Source organism: Marmota marmota, unplaced genomic scaffold, assembly GCF_001458135.2.
Source record: "Marmota marmota marmota unplaced genomic scaffold, marMar, whole genome shotgun sequence".
Classification (NCBI taxonomy): Eukaryota; Metazoa; Chordata; class Mammalia; order Rodentia; family Sciuridae; genus Marmota; species Marmota marmota.
In genome coordinates this window covers 33,412,963-33,430,160 of record NW_026000082.1, presented here as the reverse complement: position 1 = coordinate 33,430,160, position 17,198 = coordinate 33,412,963, and the positions used below count along the sequence as shown (strand labels likewise).

Genomic DNA, 17,198 nt, shown 5'->3' with positions numbered 1-17,198 from the left:
TCTCTCTCTCTCTCTCTCTCTCTTTATTTTTTTATTGGTACTGGAAGTTGAACCCAGGGATATTTTACCACTGAGTTAGATTCCTTAGCCCTTTTTATTTTTTGAGACAGAATCTCTCTTAAATTCTTAGGGCCTCACTTAATTGCAGAGGATGGCCTCAAATTTGGCAATCTTGCTTTAACTTCCCAAGTCACTAAAATTAAAATACCCTATGGTTTTTGCTCATGGCCTATAATAACAATGTCTGTGGATACAGTTATAAGGACATTCTCCAGAGAGTGTTTAGCATAATCAACTTTACTCTTTATTTATTTCTAGGAGAGTTGTTGTCAATTTTTTTTTAATTTGATTTATTTTTCTTTTCACAGTGCTGAGGACCAAACCCAGGGCTTCACACGTAGTAGGCAAGCATTCTACCACTGAGCTACATCTCCAGCCCCTATTTTTTTCTTTTTGGTACTGGGTATTAAACTCAAGGGCACTTGACCACTGAGCCATATCCCCAGCCCTATTTTGTGTTTTATTTAGAGACAGAGTCTCATTGAGTCACTTAGCACCTCACCATTGCTAAGACAGGCTTTGAACTCCCCATCCTCCTGCCTCAGCCTCCCAAGCCACTTGGATTACAGGATTGTGCCACTCCCCGCAGTTCTTTTTCCCTTTTTTTAATGAAAGAAGTTTACCGAAACTTTATATCTGTAAAAGTAGTAACACATTTTTCTAGTCTAGGATTACTAATACGTCAGAATCTCATCCAAAAATTCAGATATCCCTGAGGCATTTCTCAGTTGTGCTGAGATTTGAAATAGTATTTTCCCTTTTCAGATTTGGTTTCAGTGACATTCTTAGTATATACCTGAGCTTAGTGATTATAGCAAATAGAAGAGAGTATTCAAAATGAGTAAACTCAGAAGAAAGGTGCTGATAAATATGGGCAGGCTCAATGAAAAATTTGTAGTCCCAATTAGAATTTTTGCAACCTAATGATTTCTAATACTGTTAGGTTTTGTTAATTTACTTAGTGGGCTAAGCAGTGTTGTCTCTATTTGTCCCTAAGGCCCAGGTTTTTGTTTTGTTTTTGTTTTTTTGATACTGGGGATTAAACTCAGGGGCACTTGGGGCCCTTAACCACTGAGCCCCAGAGCCCCAGAGCCACTGAGCCCCACAGCCACCGAGCCCCACAGCCACAGAGCTACAGAGCCACAGAGCCACAGACAGGGTCTCCCTGAGTTGCTTAGTGCCTCGCCATTGCTGAGGCTGGCTTTGAACTCGTGATCCTCCTGCCTTATCCCTCTGAGCTGCTGGGATTAAAGGCATGCGCCACCATACCTGGCCAGTTTTTCTCTTTTAAATGAAGTGCAGGCTAAACTGGTACTTATTTCTCTTTCCACAGGAAAATGATGGACTCTGGACAGATTGATTTTTACCAACATGATAAAGTTTGCTCCAATACCTGCAGAAGCACCAAATTTGATCTTCTGATTAGCAGTGCAAGAGCTCCAGTGCCAGGACAGCAGACAAGTGTGGTGCAGACACCCACTTCGGCCGATGGTAGGGGGTAGGAAACCACCTGAAAACCCGCTGTGTTTTTCAGCAGTACTTTCCCCCTCTTTTCTCCTTTGTGTTTCTTAATTTCAATTCTTGTGAGCATTGATATGCTTTGTGCTAAGGTATGGTAATCTTGGATGGGATTCTATGTCTTGGAAACAGATCTCTTTTTTTCCCTCTAAATAATTCTTATTGGCCAGATCTTCTTCCTTGTTTCTTCTTAGAATGCATGGTAAGCATTAGAAAGATGGTTCAATAGTTAACACTTATGCAGTGGTTTCACTTTGGTGCCTCTGGGCATATCAAGGATGAAATTAGACTGTTCTGAAAATCCTTTGCACTATTAGAGGTGAAGACAGCAGGGTAGATTAGAATGATGAATAGTTTTCAACTGTTGAACTGAGATTTATCAGTGTGTCATTGACTGGGCTGGACTATGAAGAGCCTGCCATAAGTCTCAGAGAGCTCTGCCTGGGTGGGCTCCAGATTACCAACATGAGGCTTCCTCACAGATGAATGGGATGGGCACACACTTCAGTCTTTTCGAATTTGGACTTAAGGCTCCTCGCCATCCAGCAAAGATATAACTTTATGGGAAAGATTATTCAAAAGGATTTAATCAGCCCAACTGGAGACTTAGCCATAGTTGAATAAAATCTGTCTCAACTACTATCATAAACTTATAGATATGCCTGATAATAATCACAAGAATGCTCAAGGATCTAAAAGGTTAGGGAAGTACTGTTTTTGAAAAATGATCTCTTGGGCTGGGATGTGGCTCAAGCGGTAGCGTGCTCACCTGGCATGTGTGCGGCCAGGGTTCGATCCTCAGCACCACATACAAACAAAGATGTTGTGTCCACCGAAAACTAAAAACTAAAAAAATTCTCTCTCTCTCTCTTAAAAAAAAANAATTCTCTCTCTGTCTCTCTCACTCTCTCTTTAAAAAAAAAAAAAAAAAAAGAATAATGTTAATATGGATAAAGAAGTAAAGGAGTTTGGGCCAAATAAAAGGAAAACATTTCAAAGCATTTTTTGCTTTTCAAGTGAGTCATGTGTGCAAAAATACAAACTGCTAGATATTTTATATTTTTTTGAAGGGAATTTAGGTTCCAAGAGATTTGTCTTCTACTTTCCCAGTGTTTACTCATAGAATATTAGGGCTGGCCAAAACTAAAAGTAAAGAGATCATTTTTCTTTTTTTTTTTAAATACATAAAAGTAATGGTAAATGTGAACCAACCCAAATATATATATAATATATATATGTATTTTTTTTTTTTTTTTTTTTAAAGAGAGAGTGAGAGAGACAGAGAGAGAATTTCAATATTTATTTTTTAGTTATCGGCGGACACAACATCCTTGTTTTGTATGTGGTGCTGAGGATCGAACCCGGGCCGCACGCATGCCAGGCAAGCGCGCTACCACTTGAGCCACATCCCCAGCCCCTATTCTTTTGTTTGATTATTGATATCCTCCAGTGTGTATAGTCCACACTTGTCTATATTGCTTGCTAGATTAATTTGATTTTTCTCCGTTCTCTTTGTTTTAAAGCAATTTATAGCGGGGATTTTGTTCTTCTCTATCAATCTGTTGTTCATGGATCTCTCTCTCTCTCTCTCTCTCTTTATTTTTTTATTGGTACTGGAAGTTGAACCCAGGGATATTTTACCACTGAGTTAGATTCCTTAGCCCTTTTTATTTTTTGAGACAGAATCTCTCTTAAATTCTTAGGGCCTCACTTAATTGCAGAGGATGGCCTCAAATTTGGCAATCTTGCTTTAACTTCCCAAGTCACTAAAATTACAGGCATGTACCACTGCACCCGGTGGATCTCTTACCTGATTTCTTGAGTCTCCATTTCTCTTGCCTCTTTTTCACAGGCTGATATAGGTAAGCAATAATAAACTTAGATATTCTAAATGCTTAGTATCAAATGTGTTTGTAGGCAAAGCTTCCTACTTTTACATAATTTAAGGTTCTCCTCATCCAATTAAGTGGGTAGCCTGGTGATCATGCTTATATTCAGTCTCTTTCAAAAGCAGATTGCCCTTTTGTGATTTTATTTTTTCATTTTATTACTATTATTATTATTATTTTGATACCGGGGATTGAACCCAGGGGCACTTAACCACTGAACCACATCCCCAGCCCTTTTTTATATTTTGTTTAGAGGTAGGGTCTTGCTAAGTTACTTAGGGCCTCACTAAGTTGCTGAGGCTGGATTTGAATTTATAATTCTCCTGAGCCACTGTGATTACAGGTGTGCACCACTGTTCCCAGCTTCCTTTCATGATTTTGTAAGTTATCTGCCTATCTTTCCCTCCTACCCCATTCTTTTTTCTTTTCTTTTTCTGTGCTGGGGAATGAACCTAGGGCTTCACACCTGCTAGTGCTAGGCAAGTGCTCTGCAATTGAGCTACATTCCTAGCAATCTTTCCCTTTGTATTCAGAGTAAAAAAGCCTTTCTTTTGCAGGGCAGGTTTTATTTAGAAAATCCAATAATCATCCTAGCTTGCTTAAGAGTCTAGTTCTTTTTTTTTTTTTTTAGTACTGGGAGTTGAACTTGGGGGCATTTGGCTACTGAACCACATCTCTAGCCAAATTTTGTTATTTTATGTAGAGACAGGGTCTCACTGGATTGCTTAGTGCCTCACTTTTTTTTTTTAATATTTATTTATTTACTTTAGTTTTAGGTAGACACAATATCTTCATTTTATTTTTATGTGGTGCTGAGGATCGAACCCAGTGCCTCACGCATGCTAGGCGAATGCTCTACCTCTGAGCCACAACCCCAGCCCAGTGCCCCACTTTTTTGCTGAGGCTGCCTCAGCTTCCCCAGCTGCTAGGATTACAGGCGTACACCACTATGCTCAGCTAGGAGTCTAGTTCTTAAAGCATGGACCTGCAGGCAAGAAGTGAGCATGTTTGTTTGTTTGTTTGTTTATTTAATACCAGGGATTGAACCCTTGGGTGTTTAACCAATAAGCCACATCCCCAGCCCTAATTGTGTATTTTATTTAGAGACAGGATCTCACTGAGTTGCTTAGCGCCTTGCTAAATTGTTGAGGCAATTGTGATGCTGAGGCAATTGTGTTGAGGAACTTGTGATCCTCTTGCCTTAGCCTCCCAAGCCACTGGGTTTATAGGTGTGTGCCACTGCGCCCAGCCTTATGTTTTATTTTGAGACAGGGCCTCGCTCAGTTGCTTAGGTTCTTGCTAAGTTGCTGAGATTGGCTTTGAACCTGCTATCCCCCTGCCTCAGGCTCCTGATTCAGCATATACCACCGCACCTGACAAAGCGAGCATGTTAAAATAACATGGGCTGTGTGTCTGTATAAGATAGAAGGTAGCTATAGCTTTTGCATAAAATTCAGTGGCCTCACATGTAATGGACTTCTTTTAGGTAGCATCACACAGATTGCCATCTCAGAAGAGAGCATGGAAGAGGCAGGACTGGAATGGAACTCGGCTCTCACCGCTGCTGTCACCATGGCCACAGAGGAGGGTGTGAAAAAAGACTCTGAGGAAATTTCAGGTACTTTTCCAATTCTTGCATGGGGTTTTTGTTTGTTTGTTTTTTATTTTATTTTATTTTTTTTGCTACTGGGAATTAAACCCAAGGGAGCTTAATCACTGAGCTACACTCCAGCACCTTTTATTTTTTATTTTGAGACTATATCTCACTCAATTGCTTAGGGCCTCGCTAAATTACTGAGGCTGGTCTTGAACTTGTGATCATCCTGCCTCAGCCTCCCAAGTTGTTAGGATTATAGGCATGCACCACCATGCTAGTATCCTGTAGGTTTTTATGACCCTTACCATCACTATGATTATGGACAAAGAAGGCTTTTTAATATGAATAATACTAACCATAGTTAAACATCTTATTTTAATCCATGAAGTTGCCCTTCAGAGTCACATTTTACACATGAAGATTTGGAAAGGTTCAGCAGCTTGCCTAAGATGAGCCACACAACCAATAGGTGTCAGAGCTGAAATCAGCTGTTTGACTCTGTGTTCTATATTTTCCCTCCTATCAAATTGCCCCCAACTTTGGCACATTTCTTCAAACTTCAGGATGTCCAGAGGAATCAGTGGCACATGCCTGTAATCCCAGCAGTTTGGGAGTCTGAGGCAGGAGGATTGCAAGTTCAAAGCCAGCCTCAGCAATTTAGCGAGGCCCTAAGTAACTCAGTGAGACCCTTTCTCCAAATAAAATAAAATTTAAAAATGGGGTGGGGTGGGGCTGGGGATATTGCTCAATGGTTAAGTGCCCCTGGTTCAATCTCCGATCCAAAAAAAAAAAATGGATGTCTGAAGGCAAAATTAGATAGTGGGTGGTGCAGAGGATGGGGATTAATGATTTACTTAGAGGGGATCAGAGAGGCTTAATATCGTTCTTCATTTATTAATTCATCTAATAAACATTTAATTGGTAATTATGTTGCAAGATTCTAGGTGCATAAATGAAAAGACATGGCAACCTCCCTCAGGGAACTTTTTTTTTTTAAAATATGTTTTTAGTTGTAGATGAACTCAATACCTTTATTTTATGTGGTGCTGAGAATTGAACCCAGTGCCTCACACGTGCTAGGCAAGCGCTCTACCACTGAGCCCACAACCCCAGGCCCCCCGGGGAGCTTATAGTGATATCTATCCAATAAGGGAGAGTATATCTTTTAATTAATATTTAGTTTAATATCTTTATTATTTTAACTTAATAATATTAAATATTATCCAACTTAAAATTAAATTTGAATGTAATTAATACTTAATAATAAATATTTAATGTTTAATATTTCGCTTGCTATCTATTAGAAGAAAATATCTTTTTCTTTTTTGTTTTTTAATTTTTTAATTTATTTAATTATCTGTTTTTATAGACAGAGCCATAACAAAATAAGGGTATGACAAATTGAGGCAAGCTCCTAAGTGACTGAAGGGGCCAAATAATTAAGTAACAACTCAGGAAGGCAGCTAATGTCCCAAAGTTCTTTCCCTTTTTCCAGTAACAACCCAACAAGAAATCCTTTTGAATTGAAATAATTTTGAATTAAATATTGTAGAGATGTGCCTAGGTAGCTTTCTTTGTTTACCCTCTATCTTATCCTCTTGTGCCAGAGGACACATTGATGTTTTGGAAAGGAATAGCTGATGTAGGCCTGATGGAAGAGGTTGTCTGCAACATACAGAAGGAAATAGAGGAGCTCCTAAGGGGAGTTCAGCAGCGGCTCATCCAGACTCCCTTCCAGGTCACAGGTGAGTGCACTGATCCTAACAACAGTGGTCATTTATCAAATACTCAACAACTGTGGGCAGGTCCTTTTAGTCTCACAGCAACTCTGAAGTACAAATATCATTATCTCCATTTTACAGATAAAGGAAAATAAGGCTCATAAAAATTAAGTCACTTGTTTAAAGTTCATAACTGGGTTTTAAACTCAGGTCTGGCTGTTTTTTCTACATGTAGTTTTTCTTTTATAAATAGTGCCAGAAAGAAGCACTTTCTCCATACCCCTGCCCCATATTCACTCTCTAACTCACGCGCTCTCTCTCTATTGTATATATATGAATGTGTGTGTGTATGTATGCTTGATCTTAGCCAAAAGGCTGAGAAGCAATGTGTGTATATACGTGTGTGTGTGTGTGTGTGTAAGGTGTGTAAGTCTGAAAATTAGAAAAATCTATCTGGTTTTAGATGATGATGATGATGATTAGTTTTGGTACTGGGTATTGAACAAAAGGTACTTTACCACTGAGCTACATCCCCAATTCTTTTTAAACTAGGTTTCACTAAGTTCCAACTTGTGATCCTTTAGCTTCAATAGAAGTAGTCAGAGTATGAGTAGTAGGATTTATATTTTTAAAAGATCACTCTGGTTGCTCTCTGGAGAGTTTATGGGTCATAAGTGGAAATAAGAAGATGAACTGGGAGAGTTTAAAAGATTAGTCCAAGCAAAAAAATGAAGCTGAGGGGCTGGGGTTGTGGCTCAGCAATAGAGCACTTGCCTAGCATGTGCAAGGTCCTGGGTTCGATCTTTGGCACCACATATAAATAAAAAAAATAAAGCCATTGTGTCCAACTACAACTAAAAAATAAATATTAAAAAAAAATGAAGCTGAGAACTGGGGCTATATCTCAGTGGTGGAGTATTTGCCTAGCATGCACAAGGTCCTGGGTCCAATCCCCAGCACCAGAAAATAAAAAGAGGAGAAAAAAGAATAGAGGAATTCTATGGATTCAGTGCAATCTCAATAAAATTCCAGTGGGATTTAAAAAAAGAAATGAAGCCAGGCATGGTGGTACACAACTGTAATCCTAGCAACTCAGGAAACTGAAGCAGGAGGATCACAAGTTCCAGGCCAACCTTGGCAACTTAGGGGAGACACTGTCAAAATTTTAAAATTTGGGGGGCTGGGGATGTGGTTTAGTGGTAGAGAACTAGCCTAGCATGTGCAAGGCCCAGAGTTCATCCCCAGCATTGAAAAAATATATATATATATTTTTTATGTATTTATTTTGATCTATTTTTAAATTTATATTTATTTATTTATTTATTTAAAAAAATTTTTTTTTTTAAAATATTTATTTATTTTTTTTTTAGTTTTTGGCGGACACAATATCTTCGTTTGTATGTGGTGCTGAGGATCGAACCCAGGTCGCACGCATGCCAGGCGAGCACGCTACCGCTTGAGCCACATCCCCAGCCCGTCAAAATAAAATATTAAAAAAAGCGGCTGGGGAGCTGAGGATATAGCTCAATTGGTAGAGTGCTTGCCTTGCAGAAACAAGGCCCTGGGTTTGATCCCCAGCACCCCTGCAAAAATGCTGGAAATGTGACTCAGTGGTTGAGTGCCCCTGGGTTCAATCCCTAGTATCGAAAAAAAAAAAATAATAATAATAATATTGCATACCAGTCCTCACATGTGACACTTAAAATATATTTCTAATCCTCATATCTATTTTACAGAGTAAGTATTTACAGAATAAGTATTATCAGTTCTATTTGTTTCAGATGGGAAAACTGAGGGAGTGAAATGACCTACCGTAGGTCACATAGATAGTAGCAAAACTAGAGTCAGTGCTTAGCAGGGGTGAGGCCCTAGGTTCAATTCCCAGTACCAAAAGAACAACCATAAAACTAGCAAAACTAGTTTTCAAACTTAGGTCTTGGGGGCTGGGGATATAGTTCAGTTGGTAGACTGCTTGCCTTGCATGCACAAGGCCCTGGGTTCGATCCCCAGAACCAAAAAAACAAAACAAACAAATTTAGGTCTTATCTAGTCTAGCCACAACATTTTCTTTCTTTCTTTCTTTTTTTTTTTTTTTTCTTTTCTTTTGTTTTCTCTTCTCTTTTCTTTCTTTGGATTGAACCACAGGGCACTTAGCCACTGAGCCGTATCTCCAGACCTTTTTTTGTATTTTATTTTGAGATAGGGTCTAAGTTGCTAAGGCTGGGTTTGAATTTGCAATCCTCCTGCCTCGGCTTCCCAAGCTGCTGGGATTATAGGCATGTGCCACCATGCCTGGCAAGCCACGGTGTTTTCTATACTGAAAGTAAAAACTTATAACCAGACAGAGGTTATTTTTTTCTGATTTCTTTCTTTCTTTATATGGAAAGACATAGGTGTAACAATTAAATAAAAAAGTATTTATACATGTGATAAATCTTTGTATAGAAATTATTAAAATGCAATGAGGAAAATTTCATAATGTCTGGATTGTTTCATATTTATCAATAGCACAACAGGAAGCTGGTAGAACATTTGTTTTTTACTCTACAGGCATGTATTTTGTTTTAAATAGATGCTGCTGTTCTCAACAATGTGGCACATACCTTTGGCCTAATGGACACAGTTAAGAAGGTTTTGGACAACAGAAGGAACCAAGTAGAGCAAGGAGAAGAGCAATTTCTCTATACTCTGACAGGTGTGTATTTCTCTCCTTAGTACATATACTAATGTCCTTGAATCTTGCCATTTCCTTGTTAATGTTTGTTGAGACTGACTTTTTTTTTTTTAATTTTATATATCAGATTTTGCTTTTTGCTTTTTGAAAAACAAACTATCCACCTGAGGGAAGGTGGATTAAAACAAAGGAAAAAAGAGGGAAGCCAACATCATGATCCTTCTGTATCTTTTGGAGGAGTAAGATGTCTGCTAGATTGCTTCATTAATCAAATAATGTTGGTGACAGAAGACACAAATTAATCTTTGTCATTTTTTGAAACATTTTTCTAGTTGTAGATGGACACAATATCTTTGGGGTTTTTTATTTTATTTTATTTATTTTTTTAATATTTATTTTTAGGTGTAAATGGACACAACACAATGCCTTTATTTTTTTATGTGGTGCTGAGGATCGAACCCGGGTCCTGTCCATGCTAGGGGAGCACTCTACCGCTGAGCCACCATCCCAGCCCTTGGGTTTTTTTAAATATTTATTTTTTTAGTTGTAGTTGGACACATATTTTTATTTTATTTATTTATTTTTATGTGGTACTAAAGATCAAATCCAGGGCCTTACATGTGCTAGGCGAGCGCGCCACTGCTGAGCCACAACCCTATTTATTTATTTATTTATTTATTTATAAATTTAGAAATTTATTCTGCTTAATCCATAAGCTTTATATAGCTTTAGTTTAAAAAAAAGAGAGAGAGGAAACAAAAATAGTGAAACCAAGACACTATTTTCAAAGTCTGGGCTCTTCTAGCCTTCCAAATACAAGAGCTCTGAAAGTTGTATATAGCAATTGGAAGAACAAGACAAAAATATGAATGGATCTGTGACATTTTATAAAACAAAATTTTAGATTAACTGAAGGATCCTTCCTTCATTTTAATAATTGCTAGGTTGAAGTTCACCATGTTAAAAAAAAAGAGGGGGCATGAATTTACATTGCAAAAGGTGTCCACAGTGTATTAGTGACATTCTTTTATTGACCGCTGACATAAATTCATTTAGAGTAAAATATTTTAAGCCAAAAAAAAATCCCTTTTTTAAAAAAGGGAGTTTAAGTATTGTTGGCATTCTCATGGTTCCTCTACACTCTCCTGGCTGTTCCCACAGGTTTGTTTTTTGTTTTGTCTTTCTCTCTCTCCCCCGCCCCTCTCTTTTTTTCTTTACTTTTTCTCATTTGAGTCTTACCACCATTTAAGTTATGCTTCCAACTTTGTATGGTTTGTAAGCTTTCCCAGAAATAAGACTACTGCTGAACTACCACAAAAGTATTAATTTATTTTTTTATGTGGTGCTGAGAATCGAATACAGTGCCTCACACAGGTGAGGCAAGAGTTCAACCACTGAGCCTCAACCCAGCCCAAATCTTCGTCATTTTACATTATTATTTTTTTTAGAATAAACTGCATTCATAAAAATAAAACTTCATAAAAATATGGAATGCTTTACAAAGTTGCGTGTGGTCCTTATGCAGGGGCCGTGCTAATCGCTAATCTCTATATCATTTCAATTTTAGTATATGTGCTATTGAAGGAAGCTCATTTTTACATTATTGATACTGCTTCTTTTGGTAGATATAAATTTTGCACCTTCACCATTATTTATGGTAGTCAGAAATTACAAGCACCTAGGTAATTTAACTCTTTTTACAATCAAGACTTTGTGATCATTTTCAAATTAGATCTTGTTTTTGTTTTATGGTACTGGGGCTTAAAATATTTTAACATTGACATGTTAAAATACTGTTGTTTTAAAAACATTGTCTTAATGGAGCTGGGGCTATAGCTCAGTGGCAGAGCACTTGCCTGGTATGCGTGAGGCACTGGGTTCAATCCTCAGCACCACATGAAAATAAACAAATAAAATAAAGGCATTCTGTCCATCTACAACTACAAAAAAATTAAAAAAAAACAAAACATTGTTTCAAGCTTATTTTTTTACATCTAGTTTATATATTTGTCATTGTTGTTATTTGGTACTGGGGATAGAACTCAGAGGTCCTTTACCACTGAGTCACATTCCTAGTCCTTTTTCACTAAGTTGCCCAGGCTGTTCTCAAACTTGCAGTTCTCCTGCCTCCATCTCCAAAATTGCTGGGATTACAAGTGTGTGCTGCCACACCCAGATCTAGTTTGTATTTTAACTTCAGTTCACTGAGTTTTGGTCCCCCTGAGAATGCTAGGATGATCATTCTCCCTCTTGACTCTGTATAGATAATTGAGAGGATAAATGATCTGACAGAAAAGCCTAGAGTAGATAGATCTCTTGTCATTTTACTACTAGCCTGGCACTTTCTCTTACCTTGAAACTTTAATCTATCAGCAGAATGGGTTTTTATTTTTTTGGGTACCAGGAATTGAACTCAGGGGCACTCAATCACTGAGCCACATCCCAGCCCTTTTTTTGTATTTTTTTATTTAGAGACAGGATCTCACTGAGTTGCTTAGCACCTCACTGTTGCTTAGACTGGCTTTAAACTCACAATCCTCCTGCCTTAGCCTCCCAAGCTGCCATGTTTACAGGGGTGTGCCACCATGCCCAGCAGCGGAATGGTTTTTGTTAGAAATGTGGGCTTTTGCTGGGCATGGTAGTGCACACCTGTAATCCCAGCAATTTGGGAGGCTGAGGCAGTTGGATAGAACCGTTAAGACTTCTTTCAGACTGGGGATATAGCTCAGTTGGTAGAGTGCTTGCACAAGGCCCTGGGTTCAATACCCAGCACCATAAGAATTCTTTCAGTTCTATAATTCTTAGAGAGTTATTCTGTAACTCACTTGAGACATCTCTGGGTTCATGGTAGACTGGCAATTTGGGTCACCAGCAAAGGAGTTTTCCAGTCAAAGTAGTTTTCCATCAAGGTAATCTTGATTTGAAGGACAGTTTGAGAGCCATTGTGTTTTTAGAATGATTCCAAATGTATTGTGCAGATACTTCTTATTTCATCTATAGACCTAGGCAGGAATATTTAAGCCAGAACACCAATTGGATGATCTTAGAGAAGTAGAGAATAGAATAGTGGTTGCCAGAGTCTGGGAAGGGTGTGAGGGAAGGAGGGTTGGAGAAAACATGGTTAATGGGTGCAGGGGTGCACTTGGATAGGAAAATAACTTCTAATGTTCTTTGGCACAGAGGATCATTATGGTTGAAATCCATTAATTGAAATTTCAAAATAGTGAAGAGACGAATTTTTTGGGGGGCAGGAGGTACCAAGGATTGAATATGGGGGCACTTAACCACTGAGCTATGTCCCCAACCCTTTATTTTTATTTAGAGACAGGTTCTCACTAAGTTGCTTAGCACTTTACTAAGTTGCTGAGGTTGGCTTTAAACTTGCAGTCCTCCTGCCTCAACCTCTTGAGCAGCTGGGATTACAGGCGTGACCCACCATGCCCAATTGAAGAGAGGATTTTGAATATTTCGAACACAAAGAAATGATATCTCTCTGAAGTGATAGATATGCCAATTATTTAATCTGATCATTGCATATTATATACATGTATTTAAATACCACCAGGACCCTATAAATATGTACAATTAGTACATATCAATAAAAAAGACTGGAGAAATAGGTCAGTTTTAGAGCATGTGCTTAGCATGCTTGAGCCCTTGGGTTTATCTTATTGGCACTGGGCATTGAACCCAGGGCTGCTTTAAGCTTGAGCTACATCCCCAGTCATTTTTGTTTTTAAATTTTGAGATATGGTCTTACTAAATTACCCAGGCTGGCCTCAAATTTGGCAATCTTCCTGTCTTAGCCTTCCAAATTGTTGGGATCACAGGTATACATTACTATGCCCAGCTAAAGCCTTGGATTTAAAACTTGTACTTGTGAAAAGGAAAAGAGAAAAAAAAGACCAGCTGGAGGCTTCTTTGGTTTGCATTTTGGTGATAGCTGACAAAATGCTGGAGGAGCTTTTAGAATTGAAAGTAGGATCACAGCTTGAAAAAATTCTGAACTGTTACCCTGCCTATAATTACACAAAGAAATGTAATTACTGGAGGGGTTTTAAAATCATCCATTCTAGTCATTTTGAAAACAGTGGAGTCTCTTCTCTGAGGCTACATAGTGGATAAACCAGGGCAGGATTCCATGTCTCTTGATTCCCAGTTTAATGTTCCGAAGATTATACTTCCCACCACACAGTTTTTTGTTTTTGTTTTTTAACCATAGACTTGGAACGCCAGTTGGAAGAGCAAAAGAAGCAAGCCCAGGATCATAGGCTGAAATCCCAGACAGTTCAAAATGTGGTACTGATGCCTGTGAGCACTCCTAAGCCTCCAAAAAGGCCTCGGCTCCAGCGGCCAGCCTCCACCACCGTCCTGAGCCCTTCTCCTCCTGTGCAGCAACCTCAATTCACAGTCATCTCACCCATCACCATCACCCCAGTGGGTCAGTCATTTTCCATGGGCAATATTCCAGTGGCCACCCTCAGCCAGGGCTCCAGTCCTGTGACTGTCCACACACTGCCTTCTGGCCCTCAGCTCTTCCGATACGCCACAGTGGTCTCCTCTGCCAAGAGCAGCTCACCAGAAACAGTGACCATCCACCCTTCATCTAGCTTGGCACTGCTAAGCTCTACTACCATGCAGGATGGAAGCACCCTGGGCAACATGACCACCATGGTGAGCCCTGTGGAGCTGGTAGCCATGGAGTCTGGCCTGACCTCAGCACTCCAGGCAGTTGAAAGCACCGCAGAGGATGGGCAGACCATCATTGAAATTGACCCAGCCCCAGACCCTGAAGCTGAAGACACTGAGGGCAAAGCAGTCATCTTGGAGACAGAGTTGAGGACTGAGGAGAAAGTAGTGGCTGAGATGGAAGAACACCAGCACCAAGTCCACAATGTGGAGATTGTGGTCTTAGAGGATTGACTGGGGATCTCGGGGCCAGGAGATATGTTTTGGTTTGGAATTTTAATTATTTGTTTATTTTTATCATTGTCCCACTCATTTCCACATAGGATCCTTCCTTTTTTTTTTTTTTTTTTTTTTTTTAGAACAAAATTTCATTGTTATAACTGAAAATGTTGGATTCCTCCCACTCTCTCATTGAAAAATGGACAAAACAAACTGCCCTTCCACAGTTGAGAGTAGGTCGTTCAATGTCTTAATCATCTTACTCCATGAAAGTTATTTTTTTAGGGGAGGCATCAAAATAACCAGAAACCCTTTCCAGACTAGTCTATCTGTGTACGCATGTGGTTTTATTCTTGTAAAGATGATTGACCAAACTCTGGAACACAGATCTGACCCTGGAAGGCAACCCATTCACATGTGGATGCAGAAGTATGCTTTTTTTAATTTGTATCTTGGAAAGGATTCTCAGAGGGCAGTGCAAAACTCTGAAACAAAAAGAAGTTGAACTGTGCTTGGAGGGGAAGGTAGCATGCTAGCTGCAGCTTAAAAAGGGAAATGCTTTCACAAGGATGGGGCAAGGGAATTATCTTACCTACAAAGGTGCAACTGATATCACTTAAGATCTCTGAGGGTTGTTACTAGGGGTACCATTTGAAAAGAGGCCAGTAATAAGTGGAAGTGTACATTTTCACAGAGTAAGTGATAACAGTGGCCTGTGGCTTTGCTGAAATAGAAATCAAGGGACACTACAGCTGTGCTTTAAAGTTCAAGGTGATAGCTTCCTTGCCCCCCACTTTGTAGAAGCACTTACCCTCCTAACCTAGGATCAGTTCTTTCATTTGCAAACTGTGTGATGTGGTGTAAATTGCTCTGGTCTTTAGAGTGTGGCTGCCTGTGGGTGGGACTCCAAGGCCATCATTTTTATTGCATGACTCCAGGAACAGGGGGAGTTCCTCATTCAGACCAGCTTCCATCTTTGATGGGGCCTTTCCCCCTCCTCCTCCTTGGCTTTGGAACCAAAAGCAGTCACTCATCTGGTGCTTCCTCTTGTTCTCCCCTCTACCCTCAATTCTTAATGGCATCTGTCTTCTGGATCCCACGCTCTTCAGCTTTTTGGCTGATTTGGAGATCAGTGACAGGTGCCTGCCTGCCTTCATCTCCTTTTAGATTCATTTATACCACAGATGTTTCTGTGAGATACTGAGCTCATAAAAAGCCTTAGGCTTGGCAGGGAAAACTGGTAACACCCCCAGCCTTTCCTGAGGCACCAACTAAATGTCTCCTCTTGAGTGAGCTGGACTCCCTGGGAAAGAAACATTATCTGTGACATTATATTATAGGAAATGTACCAGGAATGTCAATAGTAATGTCGTGTTTTGTTTTTGTTTTCCTAAATGTTGTTTGTATATTTAGAGCTGGCAATTTTTTTTTGTGCTATGATTCCTTCTCTTTGACCGGTCCTCTTCAGTGTTTGGGATAAGAGTAGACCCTGTTTTTTTGTTGTTTCTTTGACTTCATTGTTTACTGCACCAGGATAATATAGGGAAACTACAAGCAACTTTAATGAAAAAATAGGTAAAAAAAAAAAAAAAAGCACACACTTTAGGAATGGGAGGATTTTTTTTTTTTTTAATTAAAAGCAAATCTTTGACCTGTAGTTTCTAACTTTCTTTTTTTCTTTCTTCTTTTTTTTTAAAGAAGGCTTTTCTCTGAAGGTGTGTTTTTTCCCAACAGATGTTGGAAACTGTATCAAAGCCAGTGAAAATTGTGTTCTGCCATCCCTTGGATGGCTGCATATAGCCAGAGAAGCCCTCTAACTGGGGAGGGTCAATCTTAAAAGTTGTAAGAGTGAGACTTCTGAACTCTGTACAAGTAGTGGTTTCAGCTTTAAAATTAGGGTTTGATTTCTCTTTTCAAAATATTTAGTAGACTTAGCATTCAGTTTAGAAAAAAATCTTTGGCCTTTTACATATCTTTAGTGAGGGAAGTGGCTTCTGTTATCTGCTTCTTTAGTTTTTCTCCTGGTACATAAACAAAATCTCTGTCTAAAGACTGAAGCTACTACTTGAATCTAGAAAGGCACATCTCATCCCTATTGTGATCTTTAGGGATACTTTTCTCTTTCCCAGAAATGAGAGGACCAATTCAGAATAGCAGAGGAACCTAAAGATTTTGGTGAGCTAGCTCAAGTTTCTTTCTTTTCCCCATCAGAGCTGTTGGTAGTGTATAAGGTAGCATGAACATCATGCTTCCAATGTCAAGAGATCTCCTGAAGACACAACCTGTTGACTTTCTGAATATTCCAGCTGGTGAAATACATGAGCTTTACTGTTTTGCTGGTCTTCCAATGACCTGTCATTATTAGCTGCTGTGGTAGCCATTGCTCTGTGTGAGTTCCCTGACTCCCTGGTCTAGGTGATTTTAACTGGGGTGAGACATCAGCAAGCCCCTGATACGTGCATAAGCAGCTGCAATGAATCTCCTCAGGCTGATTTGACAGGAGCCATCTATCTTTCTATTCATTCATTAAATAAACATTTATGAATACCACTTATGTGCCAGGCTTTGTGCTAGGCACCAGAAGTGCAAAGATGAAGACAGTGCCTACATTCAAGGAGTTACTTCTCCAAACCTCTGGAGTTGTGGACAATCTTCCAATATATTTGGTTTCTTTTGTAATCCTATGTATCTTATTTTATGCATTGAAAAACATTATTCTGAGAATTGGTCCATAGATTTCAGGATTGTGCCAAAGAAACAAAAAGGTGAGAAGCCACCTCCAATGAGATTCTGAAACATGGAGGTGAGTGCAGCTACAGGGTTGTTGGCCT

At 39.2% G+C, this 17,198-nt stretch overlaps 1 protein-coding gene and 1 non-coding gene across 2 annotated transcripts in view; one reads left to right on the top strand and one right to left on the bottom strand.

Annotated features, from left to right (window-relative positions):
- Positions 1–16,917, top strand: part of Gmeb1 (glucocorticoid modulatory element binding protein 1) — a 43,016-nt gene extending 26,099 nt beyond the window's left edge. The window contains exons 6-10 of the mRNA XM_015484765.2: positions 1,394–1,551; positions 4,954–5,085; positions 6,672–6,809; positions 9,358–9,480; positions 13,682–16,917. Coding sequence (XP_015340251.1) covers positions 1,394–1,551; positions 4,954–5,085; positions 6,672–6,809; positions 9,358–9,480; positions 13,682–14,382 — 1,252 coding nt within the window. The 3' untranslated portion in view covers positions 14,383–16,917. The remainder of the gene's footprint in view (positions 1–1,393; positions 1,552–4,953; positions 5,086–6,671; positions 6,810–9,357; positions 9,481–13,681) is intronic.
- Positions 10,940–11,050, bottom strand: LOC125610461. Its single transcript, XR_007340479.1, has one exon. It is a non-coding gene; the product is annotated as a U6 spliceosomal RNA (small nuclear RNA).
- Positions 16,918–17,198: the final 281 nt, after the last annotated feature.